Here is a 21,989-nt window from a genome sequence, read left to right on the forward strand (position 1 = left end):
GTAATTAAAGAATAAAGGTCAAACATTGTTGTTGCTATAGAGACTAAACAGCAGCTGGTGGAGAGGAAGCTGGTTTAATTGAAGAACTAGATAAACGGCAGCTGGATAATTCACAACAACACATCATCAATTATTAGCTGATCGTGTTTTGTTTGGCATCTGCAGCGTGTGTTAAGACGTGAAATCAACACAGGACTAAACAGTCGTCTCTGGTTTCTGACGTCCTCCTCCTTCGCATCAAATCAAACAATGCTCCAATCACAGGAAGTGAAGCTCGACTTCCTGTTGTTTGGGAAAAAGCAGGAGCGCGGGAGCTGCATTCGGGGCCTTGGGAGTCGAGCACAAACACAAAGAGGGTTTGATGTGAGGCAGACAGACCTTTGTCTCGTGCGTTTTAGGAGCCTGGTGTATCAGGAGGTTTGCAGGCGGCTCCATCTGAGCTTTGCCCACGTGAACAATGAAGAGCAGGGACACATGGCTGGTGTTGGAGCCGCCTCATGGGCCGTCAGGACCCGGCTCTTTGTCGTCTGTTCCGGCCATTATTTACCAGAACAAACTGAATGAAATCAGCTATAGCCATGTGCTCCTTGTATGAGTCCTTCTTAACTAAGACTCAACTAAGACTCCTTCTTAGTTGACTAGACTGGTCCCAGACTGGTCCCAGTCTAGTCCCAGTCTGGTCCCAGTCTGGTCCCAACTGGTCCCAACTGGTCCCAACTGGTCAGGTTGTGTCAGAACAGTAAAGAAATCCAGTAAGTGACGATAGAAGGCGACACATTTAAACACTGAACCCAAACGCTGTGCTCTCACTGGTCGCCTTGTTCTGGTCTTTACAACCACCCACTTTACGTCAGGAAGGGAAGCCAGTGTATTTCCTCCCCTTCTTTATCTGAAGGAAGTGCCAAAATAAGCAGCGCAGCCCCAGCTCGGACACCTTTTCCACGAGCGCGAGGCAGAAGCCAGAGGGTTCGCAGGCACAGACGCACCATAAAGACCGACATAAAGACCGACATGAAGACCGACATGAAGACCGACATGAAGACCGCCGCGGTCCTGCTGCTGCTGGCGTCCGTCCACGTCTTCTCAGGTAGGAGAACCTCAGGTCGCAGACGTAGACTTGAATGTGAGACTTAGCTGAGTCAAAACAGTCGCCCTCATTGGTTCAGTATTACTGGTTAAATCAATGAGCAGCACTGTTTTCAGTCACTGCTCTGCTCCTGTTTTCATTCTGTTCTGATGCGCTAAGATTGAGATCACAGCATGTTCAAAAGACGCTCCCACTTTGAATGTCGGACGCATCCACTCAGACAGAGCGTTTCCACACATCCGGGCTGAGATAAGCTGAGTGCAGGGAAGGACGATGGGAGAGAGCTGTCCATTCAACAAGCTGAACAAACATAGTGTCATAAATGCAGATTTAATTTCAAATGGTACAACTTGTAAATACAGATTAGATCCTCTCTTCAAATATAATAAAACTTACATCAATCGCTGAATTCAAGGATTTCAGCAGATTAAAGCGTCAACTTGTCTCAAATGGCTTCAAAGACTTAGTGATTTGATGCTGAGCTTCACTATAGGGTTGAGGGTTGCTGGTTCCAACCCCCGCCCTTAAGCAGTGGAGCAGGTCTTAAAGGTCACTCGAGATGAGCTCAACAATATTTTTAGGCTTGTTTTAGGAGCAGCTGTGGAAAAAGCAGCTTTGTGTGTGTTTCCGGACGAGGACGATGAAGTCATGAAGCCGCGGCGCGTCAGCGTCTGGTGGGAAAGATCCCCGGCGAAGACAGGAAGCCCGTCTGCTCATGGGCCCAGGTCAGCGACAACAATAGAGCGTGTGGGACAGGATGCAGCTTCAGGCGGCTTCAAGAGGAGGAAATGCAGCCTCGCAGTGTCTTCACCTCCCATCCTCAGTGTGACACGCCTTTGTTGCAGACACTTGACTTTAAAGCTGTGCCAGATGGAAATGTTGCATCTGCTCCGTAAATAATGGAAGCGCTCCACTCGTTTTAACATTTGCCTTCTGTACACTATGAATTTAAGATCAAACGCTGGGATCAAACCGAAGAATGGAAGGTTTGGTTTGTGAGAGAACACCAGACTTTCCCAGAGGCTCATAAATAATGGAAAAGGCTACTGATAAGCAGCTCCAGGACTAATCACGCAGATTAAAAGGCCTGGAGGCGGATCTGAGTGTTGAATATAAACACAGGAGCTTCACAAAAAGATGCAAATCACTGAGGAGCAGCTCGTCTTCAGGTCCAGAGGCCTGAAGACGAGCTGCCTGTCGACGGACAGCTTCGCTCACCGTTTTATTCTACACACGCTGTAAACATGACAGAACACACACACACACACGCACGCACGCACACAGACACACACACACGCACGCACACACACGCACACACGCACGCAGACACACACACACACAGACACACACACGCACACAGACACACACACACACAGACACACACACGCACACAGACACACACACACACACACACACACACACGCACACACGCACGCAGACACACACACACAGACACGCACACACACACAAACATCTGCCTCACGTCTTTGATCATGATTGCTTCTTTCTTACAGTTTCCTCAGACCAAACGCAAACAGAGACACCAAAATCCCAAATACTTCCACAAGCATCAGGTAAGTACACGCTACACAGACGCCGTATTGTCTGAATGAAAGAAACAGCATCTGCGGTTTTAGTTGGTTTTTGACCTGGTCGCGCGTTGACACGGCAGAGTCATCGGCCGGGTCCTGTAGAAACCAGCTGGAACTGATTTCTGTTTTTGAGCCCAGATTCATCTCTAACTGTAACAATGATGATAGAAGCATGAGAGTGTTGAGTTGTGCTTTTGTGTTTATTGCAGTATTTAAATACAAACTTTTTAACCTTTTGTTTCAAGAACCACTAAAATCCACTTCAGCCACGGTTCAGCCCAGCAGCACCAGAGGCGCTGGGTCCGGTGAGTGGACTCCACATCACAGACCACAGACGACACACAGCTGATGTCTGATCTGCAACCAGCGACTGATGATGAAGACACGACCATGTGCTCCCTGCTTCTTTCTACCTTGTTGTTACTGCAACTACACTTTGGCTTTATTTTTCACTCTCCAGCTGCATCGGGTTCCACTTTAAGCCCAGGCCACCATGGACCAACCGACGCGCCCAGCAGCGCCACAACAGAGACCAGTACGTGGACCACGCATACATTCATGTGTTCTTATGCAGATCTTAACTTCCAAACTGTGTGTGCGCTTCATTTCCTACATCTTTAAAAAGAACCAGAATCCAACCTTCCCGTAGGAACCCCTGTAACCAGTGCTCCCAGCAACAATAACTCAGCTGATACTGGTAAGTAGCACACAGCAGACGAGCGTCCACAGCAGTGAAGTTAAGGCTCAGAGGCAGGAGAGTCGTCACATGGGTCAACGTTGAAGTGATGCTTTTTAGTTTCCACTGATTTCAATTTAGAACCAACATTTATATTTACTGGAGGCTGTAACAGCTGTTTACATTCTTGACAGATGGCAATGTGACACTGAACAGTACGAACCTGCCAAAGCCAGTAGGCACCTCAGAGACCCCACGGCCTCCAGGACCAGCAGGCACACCAGCAAAACCAGCAGCACCAGCAGCACCAGCAGCACCAGCAAAACCAGCAGCACCAGCAGCACCAGCAGCACCAGCCACACCAGCAAAACCAGCAGCATCAGCAGCACCAGCCACACCAGCAAAACCAGCAAAACCAGTAGGCACAACTGCAGCACCAGCAGCCAAACCAGCAGCACCAGCAGCCAAACCAGCAGCACCAGCAGCCAAACCAGCAGCACCAGCAGCCAAACCAGCAGGTGAGAAGTCCTCTGTTTAAGCAGCGTGTCGTCAGCATAACAGAGCATCGCTCCTGCTCGTTCTAACACCAACGTGTGTTTATCGTCTGCAGACACATCTTCGGTCGCTACAGGTACAGAACCTTCAGTGTTCATCATCAAAGGCCGAGTCGTTAAAGTGTGAGTACTGATCTGTTTGTCGTTTCTTTCAATGTCATCAATGGATTAACTGGAATGATGGCACTGCCAGACGTTGGCCAAGAAAGTGTTGAAGGGACAAAGTCTGGTGAGTTGAAGTGCGTCGTACGAATCTGATCAAAGCTATTTGTTCTAGAATTGAGAGTTGTGTCAAGACAGCAGACTCAGGTAACGCACTGGGAACCAGCAGCCCACTGGTTGGACCAGACTGAGCTGAGCCTGATGTTAGAATTAACCTGAACTGCCTCATTTAACACCATCCGCGCTTTGAGAGAGCAGCTTCACTTCACCTCGTTTTACACAGACTTCATTTAAAGAACTGTTTTTACTGTCGCAGGAAAAAACGGCGTCAGCAACAAACAGAAGACACAAAAAGGTGTGTGTTCATAGGAAACCAGCGCTCCACTGGTCTAAGTCCCTGCTGATGCTCTGCTCCGTCTCCTCAGACAAGCAGCTGTGGTGGATCGCGCTGCCCGTGGGTCTGCTCGGCGCCGCCGCCGCCGCCGTCGGCCTCCGCTTCAGAGGCAGGAAGGTCCACAACCCCACAGGTAGGTGTCGCCGCGGCGCGCGCTGGGCTCCGGGTCCGAGGCTCTGACCCGTCTCGTCTTCTCTCAACAGAAAGCATCGACATCGGAACCGAGAAGTGAGTGCTCCTCATTGTAACGCGGCGCTGGTTCCGCTCAGACCCAGAGCCTCACGCTCTGCTCTGCCTCCACAGCGCGTCCTTCCAGAGCCGCCCTGAGAGCACCAAAGATGGCGTCCTGCTGCTCGGCGTGAAGTCGTCGGGCGGCGAGGAGAGCGGTGAGCTGCACCCGCGGCCTTTTCATGTCTCATTGTGCTGCGCGGCCGCAGAAGGTGCTTCCTGTGATTTCACGTCTCTGGGCCCGACAGAGAGCGGCTTCCTGCGATAAGCACTCGCTGGGGCCATTGTGCGTCCAGTGAACGTGGCCGCGCTCCGAGGCGGCGCACGCGCGCGGATGCACGTGTCGCGCGTGCGCCGCGCTCAGGCTGAGAACCCGCACGCACAGCCATCAGAAACACGGCTTCCTTCCCTAATGCCGCGCATGGAAGTGGACTCACGCTGCAGGAATTCTCCTGAGGAAGGAAGCGCGTGTCCGTATGGACTTCTGCTTGGCTTCATAAATCACAAATACTCTCAAATACTCTCAGTTTACAGCGCAGTGGCCTTGAGGTTCTACCTTTGTATATATATGTATATATATATGTGTATATATACACATACACATATATATATACATATATGTATATATATGTATATATATATGTGTATATATACACATACACATATATATACATATATATATACATATATGTATATATATATGTATATATATGTGTGTATATATGTGTATATATATATATGTATATATATATGAGTATATGTGAGTTATGTTAGATTGATAGTTTATTACAGTAATTACTGCAAAGGTCCGTGGATCTGTTCTTTCCAAAATACTCGTCGTTCTCCTGACTTTTGTCAGGATTTGTCGTCACACTTGTGTTTTAAGTGACCTCAGCATGGCTTCATCTCATCTTCCAGCTGCTGCGCGATAAGAGGACGAGCCGCAGCGTCGCCATGTGCCAGTGGACGACGCAGCCGCCGCCTTCGCTCCCGCGGCCCGGACGCGCGGCTGAGACGCTCCGCTGCCGCAGAGAGCAGCTGTTCACCTCCAGCTGTGGAGCTCGACCTTTAACCTCCACCGGCGAAGACGAGTCGACCCCACGTTCGCTGTACAGTGCACAGAGCTCAGATCCAGCTCATATCTGATGTATCAGCTCTTGTTGTATCATATTGTTCTGTTTTGTACATTAAGGTTTTGTTTTTTTCAGAACAGGCTCTGTTTTACTTTTACTCCATTGTAACATAAACCACAGTTCTTGCCTCGCACTGGTCGTAAATATAACATAGATGCAGATGACTGTATATGAAAACACTGGATCTGCTTCTTGGCTGGAATTAACAGCTGGAAACATCAGCTTCTTTAATAAATTAATAAAAACGGTTTGGTTCTTATTTGGTTTGTCACAGATTCATTTCGCACGCGTTAAACAAACAGTTTGCTGACTCGCCACTAGAGGGCGCCAGAGGCTCACGCACGGCTTGGTCCCTGGTTCATAAGCTGGTGTTCATTGCTGATGAGCGGTTCCATGAGGTCGTTGGCAGCACGGTGAGATGTGGGTCAGCGGCGTGAAGACGCTGTGTCCCCGCTGGTCTCAGGAGCGCGGCGCTGGGCGGACGCCGAGCGGCGCCGGAGACCCGGGCGAGCGAGCTGAGGGCCCGTCAGCAGCTGTGGCATCGGCTGAGTTACATTCCGGGTGCGACGCCAGGCTCTGCCTCGGCTTCACTCACGGTGTCAGGTTCCCTCCTGTAGGCCACACATCCACTCGTGTGTGTGTGGTGAGGCTCCGCTTTTAACCTCAGTGTTGCTCAGAAAAGGGAGCTTCCACATTCCACAAAACACAGCCAGGATCCTATTGGAGCCTTTTAGCATCTTTAGTCCACTTTTATTTTGAAATACTAATTCTGCCCATCGGGGAGGCTCTGTGTGTCAGGTAACCTGAGTTCACTGCTTCCAGGTGGCCTTTGGTCTGGTCTGTTGCTTCACGCTGCTCATTGATGCCAAATCTACCAGCAACATGCTACAAAACCAAAGTCCACTTATTCCTATTATCCATTAGTGTGCTGACAGCTCTGTGGGCACCCGGAGGTCACGTGATGCCGTCTGAGGCCGTAGGGACGAGAAAAACCTCGGAACTTCATATTGTGAGATCGACTTCTTCCTACAGACATGTCAGCTGTGTGCAACACATGCAACTCAGCAAAAAGGCTGTTGTTCACAGCGCGGGGGGGCAGCGGGGGCACGTTTCCAGCCTGACGTACCAGGAGGTGGAGGAGAGAAGCTGCACGTCCACCGCGCTGCATCAGGAGGCTGAAACACAACACGCTTTATCTGTGGCCGCGCACCAGCGGGACTCGGCCCGTTGAACAGAGCAGAACGCGAGCAGCGAGCGAAGGTCACGACCCGTCTGTGATTATAATAAGTCACGTTTTAAGAGAGGAGAAGGACTGATTTGACCTTTATAACGAGGGAATCTGAAGCCTCGCGCACAAAAAAGGAGATGGATTATTCCTGCAGCTGCTCAGGTTCAGCTGCAGGAGATGAAGAGTCAGAGCAAGTCAAAGTGCGCTGAGCTGAGCTCACATTCCTCACAGTTATGCTTTCTATAATTAAATGATGTTAAAAGGCTTCACATCCTTTCAGTTATATATTACTTCATTTTTACTTCAATATTGATCATGAATTAATTTCCGTTTTTATATAATCATTATATTTTTATTTCTAATAACCCACATTTCTTTTTCACACTGTTTTTGCTCTGATTTGTTCACTGCGTGGAAACCTTTTATTGATTTACTTGCTTGGCCTGGTTTATTGTTCAGTCTTGTTAAGCTTTTTATGACACATCACCAAACGTACTCTGTGTGAAAGAGCGTGTGGTGACCTCATGTATTCAACATGCATTTACCCAGTTTGCAGCTGCTCAAAGTTACAGTTTAAGATGAGAACATCAATACTTGTGTAAATGGAACAAACGCAGCTAAAGCATTGGACTGAAGACGAAGGATGCAGGTAACACGTCACAGTAATAAACTGGTGAAATAAAGCAAAGTCCAGTCACACAATGCCCTGATCCAACGCTGCTCCTGATGCATTTCACACATACGTATGTAAAACTGCTCCTCCAGCACTTTACACACAACCTGAGCCCACAAGCAAAGCAACACACGCTAAAGCATGTGACTTTTTCCTGAGGCATATCTAGTTCACACATGTGACTGGAAAAGCACTCTCTCTCTCTCTCTCTCTCTCTCGCCCCCCTCTCTTTCTCTCCTTACCCTTTAGCTAGCAGAGGACTAGCAGCAAGATCCAGTTACTTGGGAGAAACTTTCTGTTGAGACACTGCAGACTGGGGGATAAACTGCTGACAGGCTGAACAACTGCCCAGTGTTTTACCTGCCAAATGCACGCTGTGTCGTCCTACTGGACGAGGGGCTTCGTCCTCTCATGGGTGGACAGGTTTTAGGCGTCCATCTGGGTAATGGTTTGCACACTTTATCCCAGTGAAGCTATAATTTGAAGCCATTTTCATGTGGCAACCGCTAATACACTAATGGTTCCAAGGTGCTGCAGAGAGTTGAGCAGTGCTGCTCAAAGCAAAAAACTCCTTCATCTTATTTCCAATCATTACGCTGAAGGTTTTGCCAGTCGATCAGCATTTAAAACAACCTTGTGTTTATAAAGGAATAAATAAAACATGTCTTGAGTAGGTGTAAAATGAAAAAGTACTAAGGACATATAAGTTAAACCTATAAAAGGCTTTTCATAAATGTCACTTTACAACCATTTGAACAAATACTGCAAATGTTATACACAAACATTTTACATTTTTTTTATTTGTGCACAGTATATAAAAAATGATTACAACATGGAAGTGTTTGTACAAAAGTATCTAAAAATGATCTGGGTAAAGTTTTGCGTTTCTGATAAAATGTTTTTAATGTTAATGTATTTTATTGTGTTGTTAAGATTAAGTTTTAAACAAATCAGCAGTGCTTCGTGGTGTCTCCTGTAATTAATTAATACATTATTTTAATTAACACAAAACTTGTTCCTGTGAACTGACCACAGATCTGTTCTCCAAACTTCCTACAGCCACGTAGCGACACAAACATCCCACAGCCATTGGTCACTTTTTTCTTCGGATATTGTGTGTTGCAGCCAATGAGAGAAGCGCTGACTCTCGGCTCTGATTGGTCAAACCCTCTGCTCGGCTGAGCGCAGGAAGGTATAAATAGCTGTCAGACGCGCGCCTGCTTCACTGTGTTTGTGTGTCTGCGCGTGTTTGCGGGTGAAGAATTGTCGTCAAGCTCACTAACGTGTTCATGAGAAACCGTCTAAGTTAAACCGTCTTGAAGTAAATATTATTTAAGGTAAGTTTTGCGGTGTGACGTCACCTTCTTACCGGTGGACGTTAGCGTGTTTGCGTGTTGTTGCTCTCAGACACCGACTCGGTTCCGTTTGTGCTGCGGTCCAGGTAGAAGCCGGCGGACAACGCGAGCCCGTCACCATGGTGGCCACGAGCACGCTGAAGACCAAAGGTGGCGACTGCATCTCGGATCAGGTGGAGCGGAAGCAGGAGGCGGACGGTCGCGAGAAAGGTGAGCGTCTGAACCCGCCTCGGCCGCCTGTTTACCCGGTGCGGTGCGTGGCTGCAGCAGAGGGGGGCGGAGTCAGAGGATGACGTCATCCTGTCGGTGTGTTTGCTCAACAGCCACCTGCTTGTGAGGGCACCGCTCACGGTGAACGCTTCTAGTCTGAGTTTAACTGAGTTAAATCGGGTTGATCTGATGCGCTTTGCTTCTGGTTCCGCCGGGTCCTCACTCTCCTGTGCTCTCTCAGACCTGGACCTCTGGGCCCCCTGCCTGGCCGAGCCCCACTGGACCCAGGACCGGACCTGTCAGCACCTGGCCACGCTGCTGGAGAGCTGCCTGTCCCGCGCCAAGAAGACCACGCTGCACTGCTCCTCGGTGCTGGTTCCGGAGAAGCTGACCCGGCGGGTCGCCCGCGAGGTTCTGCGGCTGGCGGCCGGCGAGCCCTGCGGCCTGCGCGGCTGCGTGCTCTACGTCCACCTGGAGCTGGACCGGGGCTGCCGGCGCCTGGAGCGCGTGGTGTGCGACGCCGGCGTGGTGCCCACCTTCGAGCTGACGCTGGTGCTGAAGCAGGACGGCGCCGCCTGGCCCAGTCTCAGGGACGTGTTCCTCCTGGGCTCCTGCTTCGCCCCCACCTTCAGACACGCACTCAAACTGAGCCCGGGGTTCCGGCTCATGAAGAAGAAGCTGTACTCCTCCTCGGCCGGTACCGTGGTGGAGGAGTGCTGAACTCTGGGGGGGGGGGGGGGGGGGTCTGTGGCAGCGCACCTCCACCGGTGTCATCTTTTATAGTGTTTTTGTAAACGCGTTGGACCTTAATCTTCTGCATAAACAATCCGGATGCGTCTGTTCAGCGTTTGAGAGTTCAGATTCTCTGAGCTCAACTGGATGTTTTTACTAATAGGAGCATGTCTGAACTGTACACGTTGCAGATGAATGTGGAACATTGTTGGAGGGGACGTGGGTGCACTTTTGTCAAAGACACTGGGCACTTTGTTGATGCATCTGCGTGTTTTTCCAGTGGTTCCGTGGTGAACGGGCCGCTCTGTTTGGAGCTGCAGATGTTGTTGTGACGATGCTGCTCTGATGTGAATGTGTAATGTCCACAACTGTGTGTGTGTGTGTTCATGGTATTGTTTTATTGCATTTTTATTTGTACGAGCCCTTCCAGACAGAGCCCATGTTATCAAAGGGTGGTTCATGTGAATGTTAACTTATCCTTTTTGTTGTAATGTTTGTGGGAAGAAATGACGATGCAACTTTTGGAAAATTTGTGATTTTTCGTTTCAACCTCTTGATGGAAACTGGGTTTTGTCTGTTGGACAATAAAACTTTAAGCCGTATTTGGGTTTGTGTCGTTGTGCACGTGCGGTTGTGTTACTGTGGATCTGAGTGGGCCGGCAACAATGCAGCCTTTTAACCCGGACAATGGACACTGCCCTGGTTTCGATCCGGTGTCTTTGCGTCACAATCAAAAGACGGCAAATTCATAGTCATAAACCCGTTGGTCGTTCCAGGTTCTGATTTATCTGTTTTATATATGGATCAATATATCGGGTCAAGCCTGGGCGTGAGACGCTTGTATAGGCCGATCAGCTGTTTGTGATGCTAACCTACTTGGGCTGTGTGACATTTCTCTCACTCCTCATAATGGAAGTGTGTTCGCAGGGACTTCGCAGGCCTCTGTTTATGAGCCGCAGTCGTTTCTGCACCTGTGTGGGACATTTGAGGCAGCGCCAGTGGAACTTGGGCCTTTGTTGATTGCAGTTGGAGGCTGTCAGTCGTGAGGTTATTGATGCTTGTATGAAGAGGCTCCCACGGCCGCAGCGGGTCGAAGACAGGCGCACACGAAACATCTCTGTAACCGTGACAACAAGCAGTGGCGATAATTCAGCCTCGTGAAACGTGCAGCGTGTGGTCCTGTTGACCTTTACCAGCGTTGATCTACTGTACATTCAATAATAAACTGGTTTGACTGTGTTCACTGAGAGTCGCTAATGGGGCTGAGTGGGCGCTCTAGGTGGGGGTGCCACCGGCCCATCCACATATCTGATTATCTAACTGATGACCTACATATGGAGCCCTTGCTTCCAGCGTGTAGGAGCTGTGTGACGGGTTCAGATGTTTGCCGTGTGCGCTCTTCAGCGACAGCAGCAGATGGTCCAGCTCTTTCCTGCCTCAGATGAAGCTCGCTGACTCATCTTTACAGCCGACCACGGATTTTAGCCAGATCAGACGAACCTGTGATTAATGAGTGAGTGATAAAGGCAGAGGCAGTAAATGCTCCCACTGAGTGGGACGCCGGCGTGGAAAAGTACCCAAGAGCTGTCCCGCTGCTGCGGCACCAGAATCTGAGCTGCGCCGACTTGGCAGCTCGTCGGCCGCGGCGCATGAATGTGTTGGTGGCACTCGAGCTGCTCCGTGTCAACATGATTCCTGCTCGCTGTGAAGCGGGGCCCATGGCCCCGCGGCGTGGAGGCGGCAGGTGTTCACGGCCCTGAGCCGGCCCGTCCAGGGGCGTCCGGGCCGCTCGCTGGACGGGCCGTTCCCAGGAGACCGGCCGGGCTTGGATCCATGTTTCCTCCTGACGGACCACGTTCTGGGAAGATGGAAATCAGATGAACTTGGCTGGAGGCTGGTATGACACACTGGGCCTGGGGTTGTGTGTGTGTGTGTGTGTGTGTGTGTGTGTGTGTGTGTGTGTGTGTGTGTGTGTGTAGCTGACGTAAACAACACAGATGATGTTCAGCTTCTTTATGTTAACTCCCAACTCAACCTATTCCTCGGTGAGACTTTGTTCCTGTAGAAAAGCGTGAAGCCAATGTAAACAGATGTCGGAGCAGATCCTTGTTTACGCCTTCACTGTTCCCACTGGGCACTGGGTAGAATTACAGGCTGGAACCAGCGCCAGCTGCCCGGAGGAATGTAGAGCGGCACCAAACACACGAGGACACGTTGATGCCGCTGCATGTGAAATATGGCCGACCTGCTCCATTTGCCCAGATGTTGTCCCAAACGCTGGGAGTGACGTCTCATCCACATCCGTGAACGCTCCGTAAACACCAGCTTGTTTGTGCTTCGTGAAGTCATCTCACATGATTTCTGTGTAGCGGAAACCAAATACTGAAAATCACACAGCGCCTACAGTGTAAAAGCTTAACCTGTCTTTACAGAACCAAGCTGTCCTTGAAAGCGGTAACATAGTAATTAGTAAACTATTAAGAATGTGATGCGTTTGCACTGTCATCATTTTTCTTTTAAGCATCGGGATCTCAACAAGACAACGGATTCTCACTGGAGATCATCAAGGTTGAAAATGGAATGGGAACAGGTTTGTTTTGACATCACACAGCTTTAGCAGTGAGCAGGTCCCATGACCCCTGGTCCAAGTCAACTGATGACCACAGAAATAGAAACACCTTTATTATGTAACGCCACAGAAACACACACTCTGGCCACTTTATTGGGTGCAGCTTTACAGTTTAATTTAATCCAACACTGAAAATCTGTCATTAATGGACTTTTTCCAAGCATTTCAAGTGAAGGCGATGCTTCTACTATATGTTTATTATTATGGACACAGAGGGAGTTAATGTTTAGGCCCCTCAAGTATTTTAAATAATGTATATTACTATTGTCAGTAGTAGCTCTTGCTTGAGTCAGTGGATTTATTGGGGTTTATGTTACTTCATGGTTTTCGCTGCCATTTCAGTCACTCTGATGCTTTAAACGGTGCTTTATGATGTGCTGAGCTGAATGAAGGCCGCCCATTAGCTAAATGTTGGGCCGTGACTAATGACGTGTATGTTACATGTTAAAGTACAGGCGGTTCCGTCCCGGGAACACACTGTGTTGTTCATCCTGACATTTAGCAGCTCAACTCAACAACTGGGATTTTAAATAAACCATTGCGGCCGCTGTTAGATGAGACCAGCAGACACATGATGCACACGTTTAACTGCGCTGCATTCCTAAAAAATGGGGATATTTTGAGACGTTGCCGTGCCGCTTGCAGCGGCGAGGACGGAGGGTGCGTGTGTGCGTGTGTGTGCGTGTGTGCGCTGCTCATCCGGCCGGTGCGCGGCCTTGGGGACGCGCCTCTGATGCTCCTCTGGAACTGATGCACTCCTCTGGCAGCGGACAGCGTCCACTGCCCCGCGGTGGGCTGTTGTTGTCAGGGTGAAACCCCATGCGACGGCGTCAATAAACGGCTCCAATGTGCGTGAAGCCACGCATGTAACGCATCTGTGTGGTGCAGAGCAATATTTATAATGGAGAGATTGAAAAGCATCTCAGGACACGATCATTAACAGAGGCCCAGTGTCTGCGGCACCACATTGAGTATTAATTAAAGGTTTCAGTGCACAGTCCAGATAACCTTCTGTTATGGAAGAAAACACAGTGGAAGCCATTTAAAACTATCGACCTGTTAATCAGAGCACATTCATTAAAAACAGAATTATAGTGATAAATTACATTGTAGCTCCTCAAGCGCAGTTTTCTGGAACAAAATAGAATCGCATCTGGTTTGTGACTTGGCGCCACCTGTTGGAGGAAGAGCAGAATACAATGAACGGCAAAGTGCGTAGTGCGAGATCGGTGCAGGAACGTGTCCAAGTTGACGGGAGGTCAAACCCGGCTGGGCCTGGTCCGTTCCCTCCTAGAGACTTAATTCGGGTGAATATGTTATAAAATCGTTTCTACTGTATCGGAAAATGTTAAACCATAATGTTTCAACCGTTAATTGTAGCCATAGCTGGCAGCTAGCATGTGGCGCTAATGCTAGCTAAACGGGTTAGCTAGCCAGTAACCTTGCTATTAGGCACATTTGACGGCTCATGTGGGACATTGGTGGAGTTTTAAAACAAATTTAACGTCGACATTTCGAAAATTCGATAATAAGATCGAACTTTGGAATTTCATGAGCTTTAGTGCGCAACCACAGCTGCTGTTCTGGGCCACGACATGACGCATGGACAAACGGTGACCTTGTAGTCAGAATGGTTTATTAACGAACAACAGCTATTAACGACTTTTGACTCATTAACACCACATGCCGATAAGTGCAGTTTATGCTACTTTGTGCATGCGTTCATCCATATATACGTCTGTATGTTGTTATGTGAAGGTTATAGAGTTTTTTAGAATAAACCAATGACGCGTGTTAAAACGTGGTTTATTTTACGATAAGGTGACACGCACTGTGTTTGTGTGAGCGCCAACGTCCACAGACGCCTGAGGTGCGTCAGGTCCAACACGCTTCTGCCCGCACTGAGCTTCTCTCTGCTCGGACTCTGGCATTAGACACTAGTGCCTCAGTTTTAACGCAGCTGCTGGTGAATTGCTGCACAAATGACAGAAAACTGAAGAGCTGTAACATTAGTTAAGCAACAACCAGTTTAGACTTGGCTCTTTTCCTAACCTGAAAACTACTTTAGTATAAGGTTTCACTTAGTCACACAATTTATATTTTAAACTGGACCATAGTAAGTTTCAAAGCCAAGACCCAGTAACACAAGAGCAATTTAACATAATCATTGTGCATGTTTTCTACTTTAGTCCCACACTTTTTCTTTTACTGCAGTTTAACCCAGTGTGTCTCATATTTGTGTATTTATTGTTCCAGGTAGAGATGTCCACAGAGCAGCCGGTCACTGAGAAGCCTAAACCTTATGATGGACCCTGGTTGGACCCTGGTGTGGTCAGCTACATGCTGCAAAGCTTCCTGCCTCTGGTGGCCACAGAAGAGGAGAGAAGAAGCGTGTTAGGAGGTTTGCTGCCTCTGGTGAAGAGTCGAAAGAGTGAAGAGGACGACAAGAAGATATTTAATCTGAGCCGGGGTCGCACGGTGACAGCCATGAGAAGAATGCACACTCCCCAGGTATATTTAACACAGCATTGGTGGTTCAGTGGTAGAATTCTCGCCTGCCACGCGGGAGGCCCGGGTTCGATTCCCGGCCAATGCATTGTGCTCTTTTTAGCAGAGAACATCCTATATTTTTCTTTAGTACGTGTCTGAAACCAACGTTTGGAGCTTGTGGCCGATCACTCGCCTCCAGCGTCTGTGTCGTGTTAGAAGGATTGCTCCTGTGCACAAAGACAAACAACACTGAGGCGAGGCGTGTGTGTTAGAGGAGGGGGTTGGGGAAGTGGGTAGTGCTGCACTAGAACTCAGTCTCGACTTGTGTTTATGGCGTCCTCATTCCTCTGTTGATTGTTCTCTTGATATAAACACTACTAAACTAGTTAATGTGTATTGTACCAATCAATAAAGTGGGATTTACCCTTTATAGTGGCGATACAACTCAGGAATGTTCAATTAAACGTTACAATAACAAAAGGCGACAGGAAGAGCTGTACAACAACTTGACCAGCAGGTGGCGCCAGAATCACATAAATCAGTAAGACGCCATAAAGAAATTGTCAGCAAATGCTTTTATCTGAATCAGTCTAAATGATTGTATTAAGCAAGGATTTAATTTTTTGATATTTATGACTATGAAGGAATATCTGGTCTTATCTCCTTAAGAAACTTAAGGAACACGTACAAATGTGTATAATGGTGATTTCAACAATTGTGGTGTAATGGAATATGAAGCAGACTGAGCAAATACTAAATAATGAAGGATAAAATAAAAGTCATGTAATGATATAAAATACAGAAAGACAAAATTGTTCAATGTAAACATAATTGGATATTTTTTATTTTATACACCTAGAATGAAACAATTCCTTGTGTTTTATGCCTGTGCCAGAGTTTAATGCAGATTTTAAGAGCAGTGACTACTTGGAAGAACCTGGAGATCTGCCGTCTCGTCTGAAAACCACCTTATGAGTAGATGGAAATCTACTGAATTTGGTCGGACTTTAGTATAACACACTGGGCCTGCAGTTACAGATATGTCGGTGTCACACAGATTATATTTTATTTTCTAATGTACATTTTAAACTTGTTCTTTCAGTGAGCCATAGATAGGTATGTGTGTGTGTTTTATATTGAAGCCAATATTAACAGATTTTCAACCTTTTCCTTGTTTACTCATTGTTCCCACTGGGGACTAGGTAGAATTGATTCTACCGATTGATTGTTATCTAGGCGCTGACATAAGTTTTGACGTGTTTGATTCCTTAATAGCATATTTCATGCTAATAACTGCTACATCATAACTCCTTTGCAAAACATAAATGACTAAAACTAAGGTAAAACATGGATCCATGTTTTAGTAGCAATGTTTACTGACAAGTCTGAAGGCATGATTAGGGCGCCCTCTGTTGGACACATGGGCAATTACTCCTACAGTCAGTAAATGTTTTCCGTTCATACTGAGGATCAGTTTGATTTTTTCTTCTACATTGCATCTTAATCTTTAGTGTTCCCTCTCAGGATATATTTTCTATATAATTATATGTCCTAAAATATATTTTCTGTGGATACTATAGCAACCCATTGGATATGCAATTTAACCCAGTGTGTCTCATATTTGTGTATTTATTGTTCCAGGTAGAGATGTCCACAGAGCAGCCGGTCACTGAGAAGCCTAAACCTTATGATGGACCCTGGTTGGACCCTGGTGTGGTCAACTACATGCTGCAAAGCTTCCTGCCTCTGGTGGCCACAGAAGAGGAGAGAAGAAGCGTGTTAGGAGGTTTCCTGCCTCTGGTGAAGAGTCAGGACGACAAGAAGGTATTTAGTCTGAGCCTGAGGTCGTACGGTGATAGTCATGAGAAGAATGCACACTCCCCAAGCAGATTTAACACAGCATTGGTGGTTCAGTGGTAGAATTCTCGCCTGCCACGCGGGAGGCCCGGGTTCGATTCCCGGCCAATGCATTGTGCCCTTTTAGCAAGGCACGTCCTAATTTTTTCTTTAGTACGTGTCTGAATCAAGCATTTGGAGCTTGTAGGCTGATCACTTGCCTCCAGCGTTTGTGTCGTGTTAGAAGGATTGCTCCTGCTACACAAAGGCAGGAACACTGAAGCGAGGCGTGTGTGTTAGAGGAGGGGGTTGGGGAAGTGGGTAGTGCTGCACTAGAACTCTCGTCTTTTGTTTGCAGTGTCCTCGTCCTTTGTTGACTGTGTTCTCTCAATGCAAACAATACTAATACTACACTAGTCAATGTGTATAGTACCAATAAATAAAGCACAGTTTACCCTTATAGGTTTTGTACAAACCAGGAATGTATAATAAAAGTGTAATAACACAAGGAGACAGGCAGAGAGGTACAACATTTGACCAGCAGATGGCACCAGAATTTCATAAACCAGTAGGACAGCATGAATAACAGAAAATCAGAAAAGTCAGAAAATGCTTTTATCTGAATCAGAACTAGGTCTGACCATGTTTGCATAGGACAACCAAGAAATTAGATGTGGTCTGACTCCGTCTTTTGTTCCCTTCTTGTGTCTAGAACACAAATTATTAAGTAAGTATTTCAATTGGTATGTTTTAAGGTTTGCTTGTATAGTTCTATACAAGATAGATAGATTTTCGTAAAAGTAGAAATGAGATCAACAAAATATTAAATTAAAAACGTTAAAATAAAATCTATTACATGTAATTATTTACATTTATTCATGTGAACAAAACAGAGTACTCCTCCTTGAACTGCCGCCTTGTGGTGGAGGAATTTTTGTGCCCGAATGCCCGACCATGTTCTCCGCCTCCATTGTCAATGCAGCCGTTCGGAGCTGTAGACGCAAAGTCTGCCTGTCATGGTGGTAATCCCCAAACCAGCTGTTGGACGCCAGAGGTAAGGGACGCCATCAAGCTGATGGGTACAGACAGGCTAAGCGTGCTGCAGCCCGTGCCGTTGCGGAGGCAAAAACTCAGGCCTGGGAGGAGTTCGGGGAGGCCATGAAGGAGGACTATCGCTCGGCCTCAAAGAGATTCTGGCAAACCGTTCGATGCCTCAGGAGGGGGAAGCAGTCCTTCACCAATTCTGTTTTCAGTGGAGGTGGAGAGCTGTTGACCACGACTGGGGATGTTATTGGACGGTGGAAGGAGTACTTTGAGGATCTCCTCAGGCATTTGACCGTGTCCCTCGTGAATTCCTGTGGGGGGTGCTCCGGGAGTATGGAGACCGAAGGCTTTTTGTTAAGGGCTGTCCATCTCTGTACAACCGGAGCAGGAGCTTGGTTCGCATTGCCAGCAGTAAGTCAGACCTGTTCCTTGTGCATGTTGGACTTTGGCAGTGCTACCCTTTGTCACCGGTTCTGTTCATTGTCCCGACAGAATTTCTAGGTGCAGCCAGGGGCCGGGGGGGGGGGTCTTGTTTGGGGACCACAGGATAGCATCTCTGCTTTTTGCAGATGATGTTGTCCTGTTGCCTTCATCGGCCAGGATCTCCAGCGTGCGTTGGGGTGATTTGCAGCTGAGTGTGACGCGGCTGGGATGAGAATCACTTCCTCCAAATCTAAGGTCATGGTTCTCGACTGGAAAAAGGTGGTTTGCTGTCTTCAGCTTGGAGGAGAGTTCCTGCCCCAACCAGAGGAGTTTAAGTATCTTGGGGTCTTGCTCACAAGTGAGGGAAGGAAGGTGCGTGAGATTGAGAGACCGATTGGTGAGGCAGCTGCAGTAATGTGGTCGGCGTATCGGTCCATTGTGGTGAAGAGGGAGCTGAGCCGAAAGGCAAAGGCTTTCAATTTACCGATCAATCTATGTTCCCACCCTCACCTATGACCATGGGACTCCACTGGAAGAGCTGGAGGAAGTGTCCAGTGAGAGGGAAGTCTGGAAGTCTTTCAGACAACATGTTTACCGAAGACATTTATTGATTTATCAGACAGATTTTTTTGCACTGAAAGTTCATGGTCCAGCTTACTGAATTTGGAATGGATGATAGTGACCAAGCCTGTGAGGATGTACAAACGACAAGCACAGATGTCAATAACCTTCCATCTATGGATGAACTGTTACTTATATCTACCACTGTCTTAAGAAGATAATGATGTTGATGTTAATTTCTTTCTATTTTTTAAGAAGAACAATGACACGAGTTTGTTTTCCTGTTAAATGTATGTTTTCAAGAGTTTCTTACAGAAATGACAAGTGTTTGGGGATGTTATTACACCTAACTGTCATTACTTGATCCCATGTGCAAGGGTGATCAGAATGTATGGACCTCTTCGTTTTGTGTGGCGCATGAGATTGCGAATAAGCACAATATTTTAAAGTAGTTGCCCCCCACTACAGAAATTGTACACAGGATTTCTGTAGTGAGGGGCAACCACTTTAAAATATTGTGCAACAACACTGAGCAGTAGACACCAGCTCAGGCAATGCTGGGAGTTTTCTTTTAATTAGTCCCTAGCATAAGTTTTACAACACTATTTTTATCTCTATGTTTGGAACTTGCCTCATAGTCCGATAGATACAAGATGGTGCCGCAGATGGCAGCCACGGCTCTCCGCTCTTCTTACTTTTTTGGTGTTTTTAGTGTTTTTAATTTATTTTATGCAGCCACCTACAGCCTAATGGATTACCTACTCCAGAGAGTCACTCACTTTCCCACAGTTTTTACAGACTCGAAAGATTTCACGGAGATCCTTCCGGGGATCTGGCGTTACAGAACCTGGCTAACCACATAACGGACGTTGGAAGGAAACATCCAGACTCCCTGCTCATCATCATGGGTGATGAGCATGTCAAGTTTCCCACCAGGGAAATGAACAAACTGGACCACTGCTACACTGAGTTAAAGGACGCCTACTGCTCTGTCCCCCGTGCAGCACTGGGCCTCTCTGATCACTGTCTGCTTCAACTCATCTTAATGTACAGGCAGAAATCTAAAACCTGTAAACCTGTGGTCTGAATGGTGACAAGGCGGACGGAGGACTCCAAACTGAAGCTGCAATGCTGCTTTGACTCTACTGACTGGGAGGCTTTTGAAGCCGCAGCGAGAGACATTAATGAGCTCACAGACACTGACATTGTAAATCAGTTTTTGTGAAGACGTGTGTACAGACAAAAACAGTACGCACATTCAACAATAACAAGCCATGGTTCGCACTGGACTTAAAGAAGCTGTGCCAGGCCAAGAAAGAAGCCAAAGGGCAACACAGAACGAGGTCAGAAACAAAATTCAAGTCAAAACACAAGCTGCACTTACAAGGTACAAATGCTGGACTGCTGGTAGTGAACACAGACAATCAAGTAAGTAAGTATTCTTTTAAGGAGCAGTACAAGGATGGTTCAAATTCTATTTGTTGAACAGATTCCAGTTTGTTCATGTTAAAGACAAATCCTACATTTACACAGGGATTTGCTTTGGAGTACTGCAGGGTTCTGTGCTTGGTCTGTGCAGTCTATACATGTGCATAACATGTATATACAGTCAGGACCATAAATATTTGGACAGAGACAAATTTCTTCTAATTTTCTTTCTGTACATTACCACAGTGAATTTTAAATGAAACAACTCAGATACCATTGAAGTGCAGACTTTCAGCTTTAATTCCATGGGTTGAACAAAAAGATTGCATAAAACTGTGAAAAACTAAAGCATTTATTAAACACAATCCCTTCATTTCATGGGCTCGTAAGTAATTGGACAAATGAAATAACTGAAAATAAAATGGTCATTACTAATATTTGGTTGAAAACCCTTTGTTGGCAATGACAGCCTGAAGTCTTGAACTCATGGACATCACGAGATGCTGGGTTTTCTCCTTCTGAATGCTCTGCCAGGCCTTTACTGCAGCGGCTTTCAGTTGCTGTTTGTTTGTGGGCCTTTCTGTCTGCAGTTTAGTCTTCAACAAGTGAAATGCATGCTCAATTGGGTTAAGATCAGGTGACTGACTTGGCCATTCAAGCATATTCCACTTCTTTGCTTTAATAAACTCCTGAGGTGCTTTGGCTGTATGTTTTTGGGTCGTTGTCCATCTGTATTATGAAACGCCGCCCAATCAGTTTGACTGCATTCACCTGGATCTGCGCAGACAGTATGTCTCTGAACACCTCAGAATTCATTCGGCTGCTTCTGTCCTGTGTCACGTCATCAATAAACACTAGTGTCCCAGTGCCACTAGCAGCCATGCACGCCCAGGCCATCACACTGCCTCCACAGTGTTTTACTGATGATGTAGTGTGCTTTGGATCATGAGCTTCTCCACGCCTTCTCCATACTTTTCTCTTGCCATCATTCTGGTAGAGGTTGATTTTGGTTTCATCTGTCCAAAGAATGTTTTTCCAGAACTGTGCTGGCTTTTTTAGATGCTTTCTAGCAAAGTCCAATCTGGCCTTCCTATTCTTGCGGCTTATGAGTGGCTTGCACCTTGCAGTGTACCCTCTGTATTTACTTTCATGCAGTCTTCTCTTTATGGTAGACTTGGATATTGATACGCCTACCTCCTGGAGAGTGTTGTTCACTTGGTTGGCTGTTGTGAATGGGTTCCTCTTCACCATGGAAATGATTCTGCGATCATCCACCACTGTTGTCCTCCGTGGTCGTCCAGGTCTTTTTGCGTTGCTAAGTTCACCAGTGCTTTCTTTCTTTCTCAGGATGTACCACACTGTTGATTTTGCCACTCCTAATACTGTAGCAATTTCTCGCATGGTTTTTTTCTGTTTTCTCAGCTTAATGATGGCTCGTTTCACCTGCATGGAGAGCTCCTTTGACCGCATGTTGTCTGTTCACAGCAAAATCTTCAAAATGTAAACACGAGTCCTCTAATCAACTCCAGGCCTTTTATCTGCTTCACTCATAAT

The 21,989-nt window shown here is 47.1% G+C and overlaps 3 protein-coding genes and 2 non-coding genes across 11 annotated transcripts in view; all 5 read left to right on the forward strand.

Moving 5' to 3' along the window:
• Positions 1-847: 847 nt before the first annotated feature.
• LOC114869675 (uncharacterized) lies at positions 848-6,085 on the forward strand. 3 transcript variants are annotated; one of them, XM_055513866.1, is made up of 14 exons: positions 848-1,087; positions 2,602-2,661; positions 2,925-2,984; positions 3,140-3,214; positions 3,305-3,376; positions 3,550-3,737; positions 3,786-3,873; positions 3,966-3,986; positions 4,103-4,138; positions 4,388-4,426; positions 4,497-4,598; positions 4,669-4,693; positions 4,769-4,851; positions 5,612-6,085. In XM_055513866.1, exons 1-14 carry the CDS (start codon positions 1,012-1,014, stop codon positions 5,623-5,625), a joined length of 939 nt encoding a protein of 312 aa, XP_055369841.1. In that variant the 5' UTR covers positions 848-1,011; the 3' UTR covers positions 5,626-6,085. The 3 variants fall into 3 exon arrangements, with proteins under 3 accessions (XP_055369841.1, XP_055369842.1, XP_055369840.1); XM_055513867.1 differs by having other exon boundaries at positions 849-1,087; positions 3,550-3,654; positions 3,736-3,873; XM_055513865.1 differs by having other exon boundaries at positions 853-1,087; positions 3,550-3,873.
• A 2,820-nt stretch (positions 6,086-8,905) lies between these two features.
• Positions 8,906-10,626, forward strand: LOC114869425 (DNA damage-inducible transcript 4-like protein). Its single transcript, XM_029173669.2, has 3 exons — positions 8,906-9,064; positions 9,169-9,292; positions 9,534-10,626. The coding sequence occupies exons 2-3, from the start codon at positions 9,202-9,204 to the stop codon at positions 10,010-10,012; spliced, it is 570 nt and encodes a 189-aa protein (XP_029029502.1). The 5' UTR covers positions 8,906-9,064; positions 9,169-9,201; the 3' UTR covers positions 10,013-10,626.
• A 144-nt stretch (positions 10,627-10,770) lies between these two features.
• spag17 (sperm associated antigen 17) overlaps positions 10,771-21,989 on the forward strand; it is a 40,002-nt gene continuing 28,783 nt past the window's right edge. The window contains exons 1-4 of one of the 5 annotated variants that reach the window (XM_055513288.1): positions 10,771-11,921; positions 12,546-12,614; positions 14,910-15,164; positions 16,785-16,967. In XM_055513288.1, the coding sequence (XP_055369263.1) occupies positions 12,600-12,614; positions 14,910-15,164; positions 16,785-16,967 (453 nt within the window). In that variant the 5' untranslated portion in view covers positions 10,771-11,921; positions 12,546-12,599. Of the gene's footprint in view, positions 11,922-12,545; positions 12,615-13,709; positions 13,961-14,909; positions 15,165-16,612; positions 16,968-21,989 lie in introns of those variants that run through there. The other 4 variants (XM_055513290.1, XM_055513286.1, XM_055513291.1 and 1 more) reach the window with 4 other exon arrangements.
• trnag-gcc (transfer RNA glycine (anticodon GCC)) lies at positions 15,179-15,249 on the forward strand. Its single transcript has one exon. It is a non-coding gene; the product is annotated as a tRNA-Gly (tRNA).
• Positions 17,043-17,113, forward strand: trnag-gcc (transfer RNA glycine (anticodon GCC)). Its single transcript has one exon. It is a non-coding gene; the product is annotated as a tRNA-Gly (tRNA).

This window comes from Betta splendens, chromosome 2 (assembly GCF_900634795.4).
Source record: "Betta splendens chromosome 2, fBetSpl5.4, whole genome shotgun sequence".
In the NCBI taxonomy this organism is placed as follows: domain Eukaryota; kingdom Metazoa; phylum Chordata; class Actinopteri; order Anabantiformes; family Osphronemidae; genus Betta; species Betta splendens.

Bases quoted from the DNA above. Each gene is read 5' to 3' on its own strand.
- LOC114869675 (XM_055513865.1), top strand. From the start codon at position 1,012: ATGAAGACCGACATGAAGACCGACATGAAGACCGCCGCGGTCCTGCTG. The intron at 3,215-3,304 runs GTACGTGGACCA...ATCTTTAAAAAG, and splicing joins CAGCGCCACAACAGAGACCA to AACCAGAATCCAACCTTCCC. The intron at 3,987-4,102 runs GTACAGAACCTT...TGGCACTGCCAG, and splicing joins CACATCTTCGGTCGCTACAG to ACGTTGGCCAAGAAAGTGTT.
- LOC114869425 (XM_029173669.2), top strand. From the start codon at position 9,202: ATGGTGGCCACGAGCACGCTGAAGACCAAAGGTGGCGACTGCATCTCG. The intron at 9,293-9,533 runs GTGAGCGTCTGA...GTGCTCTCTCAG, and splicing joins GGCGGACGGTCGCGAGAAAG to ACCTGGACCTCTGGGCCCCC.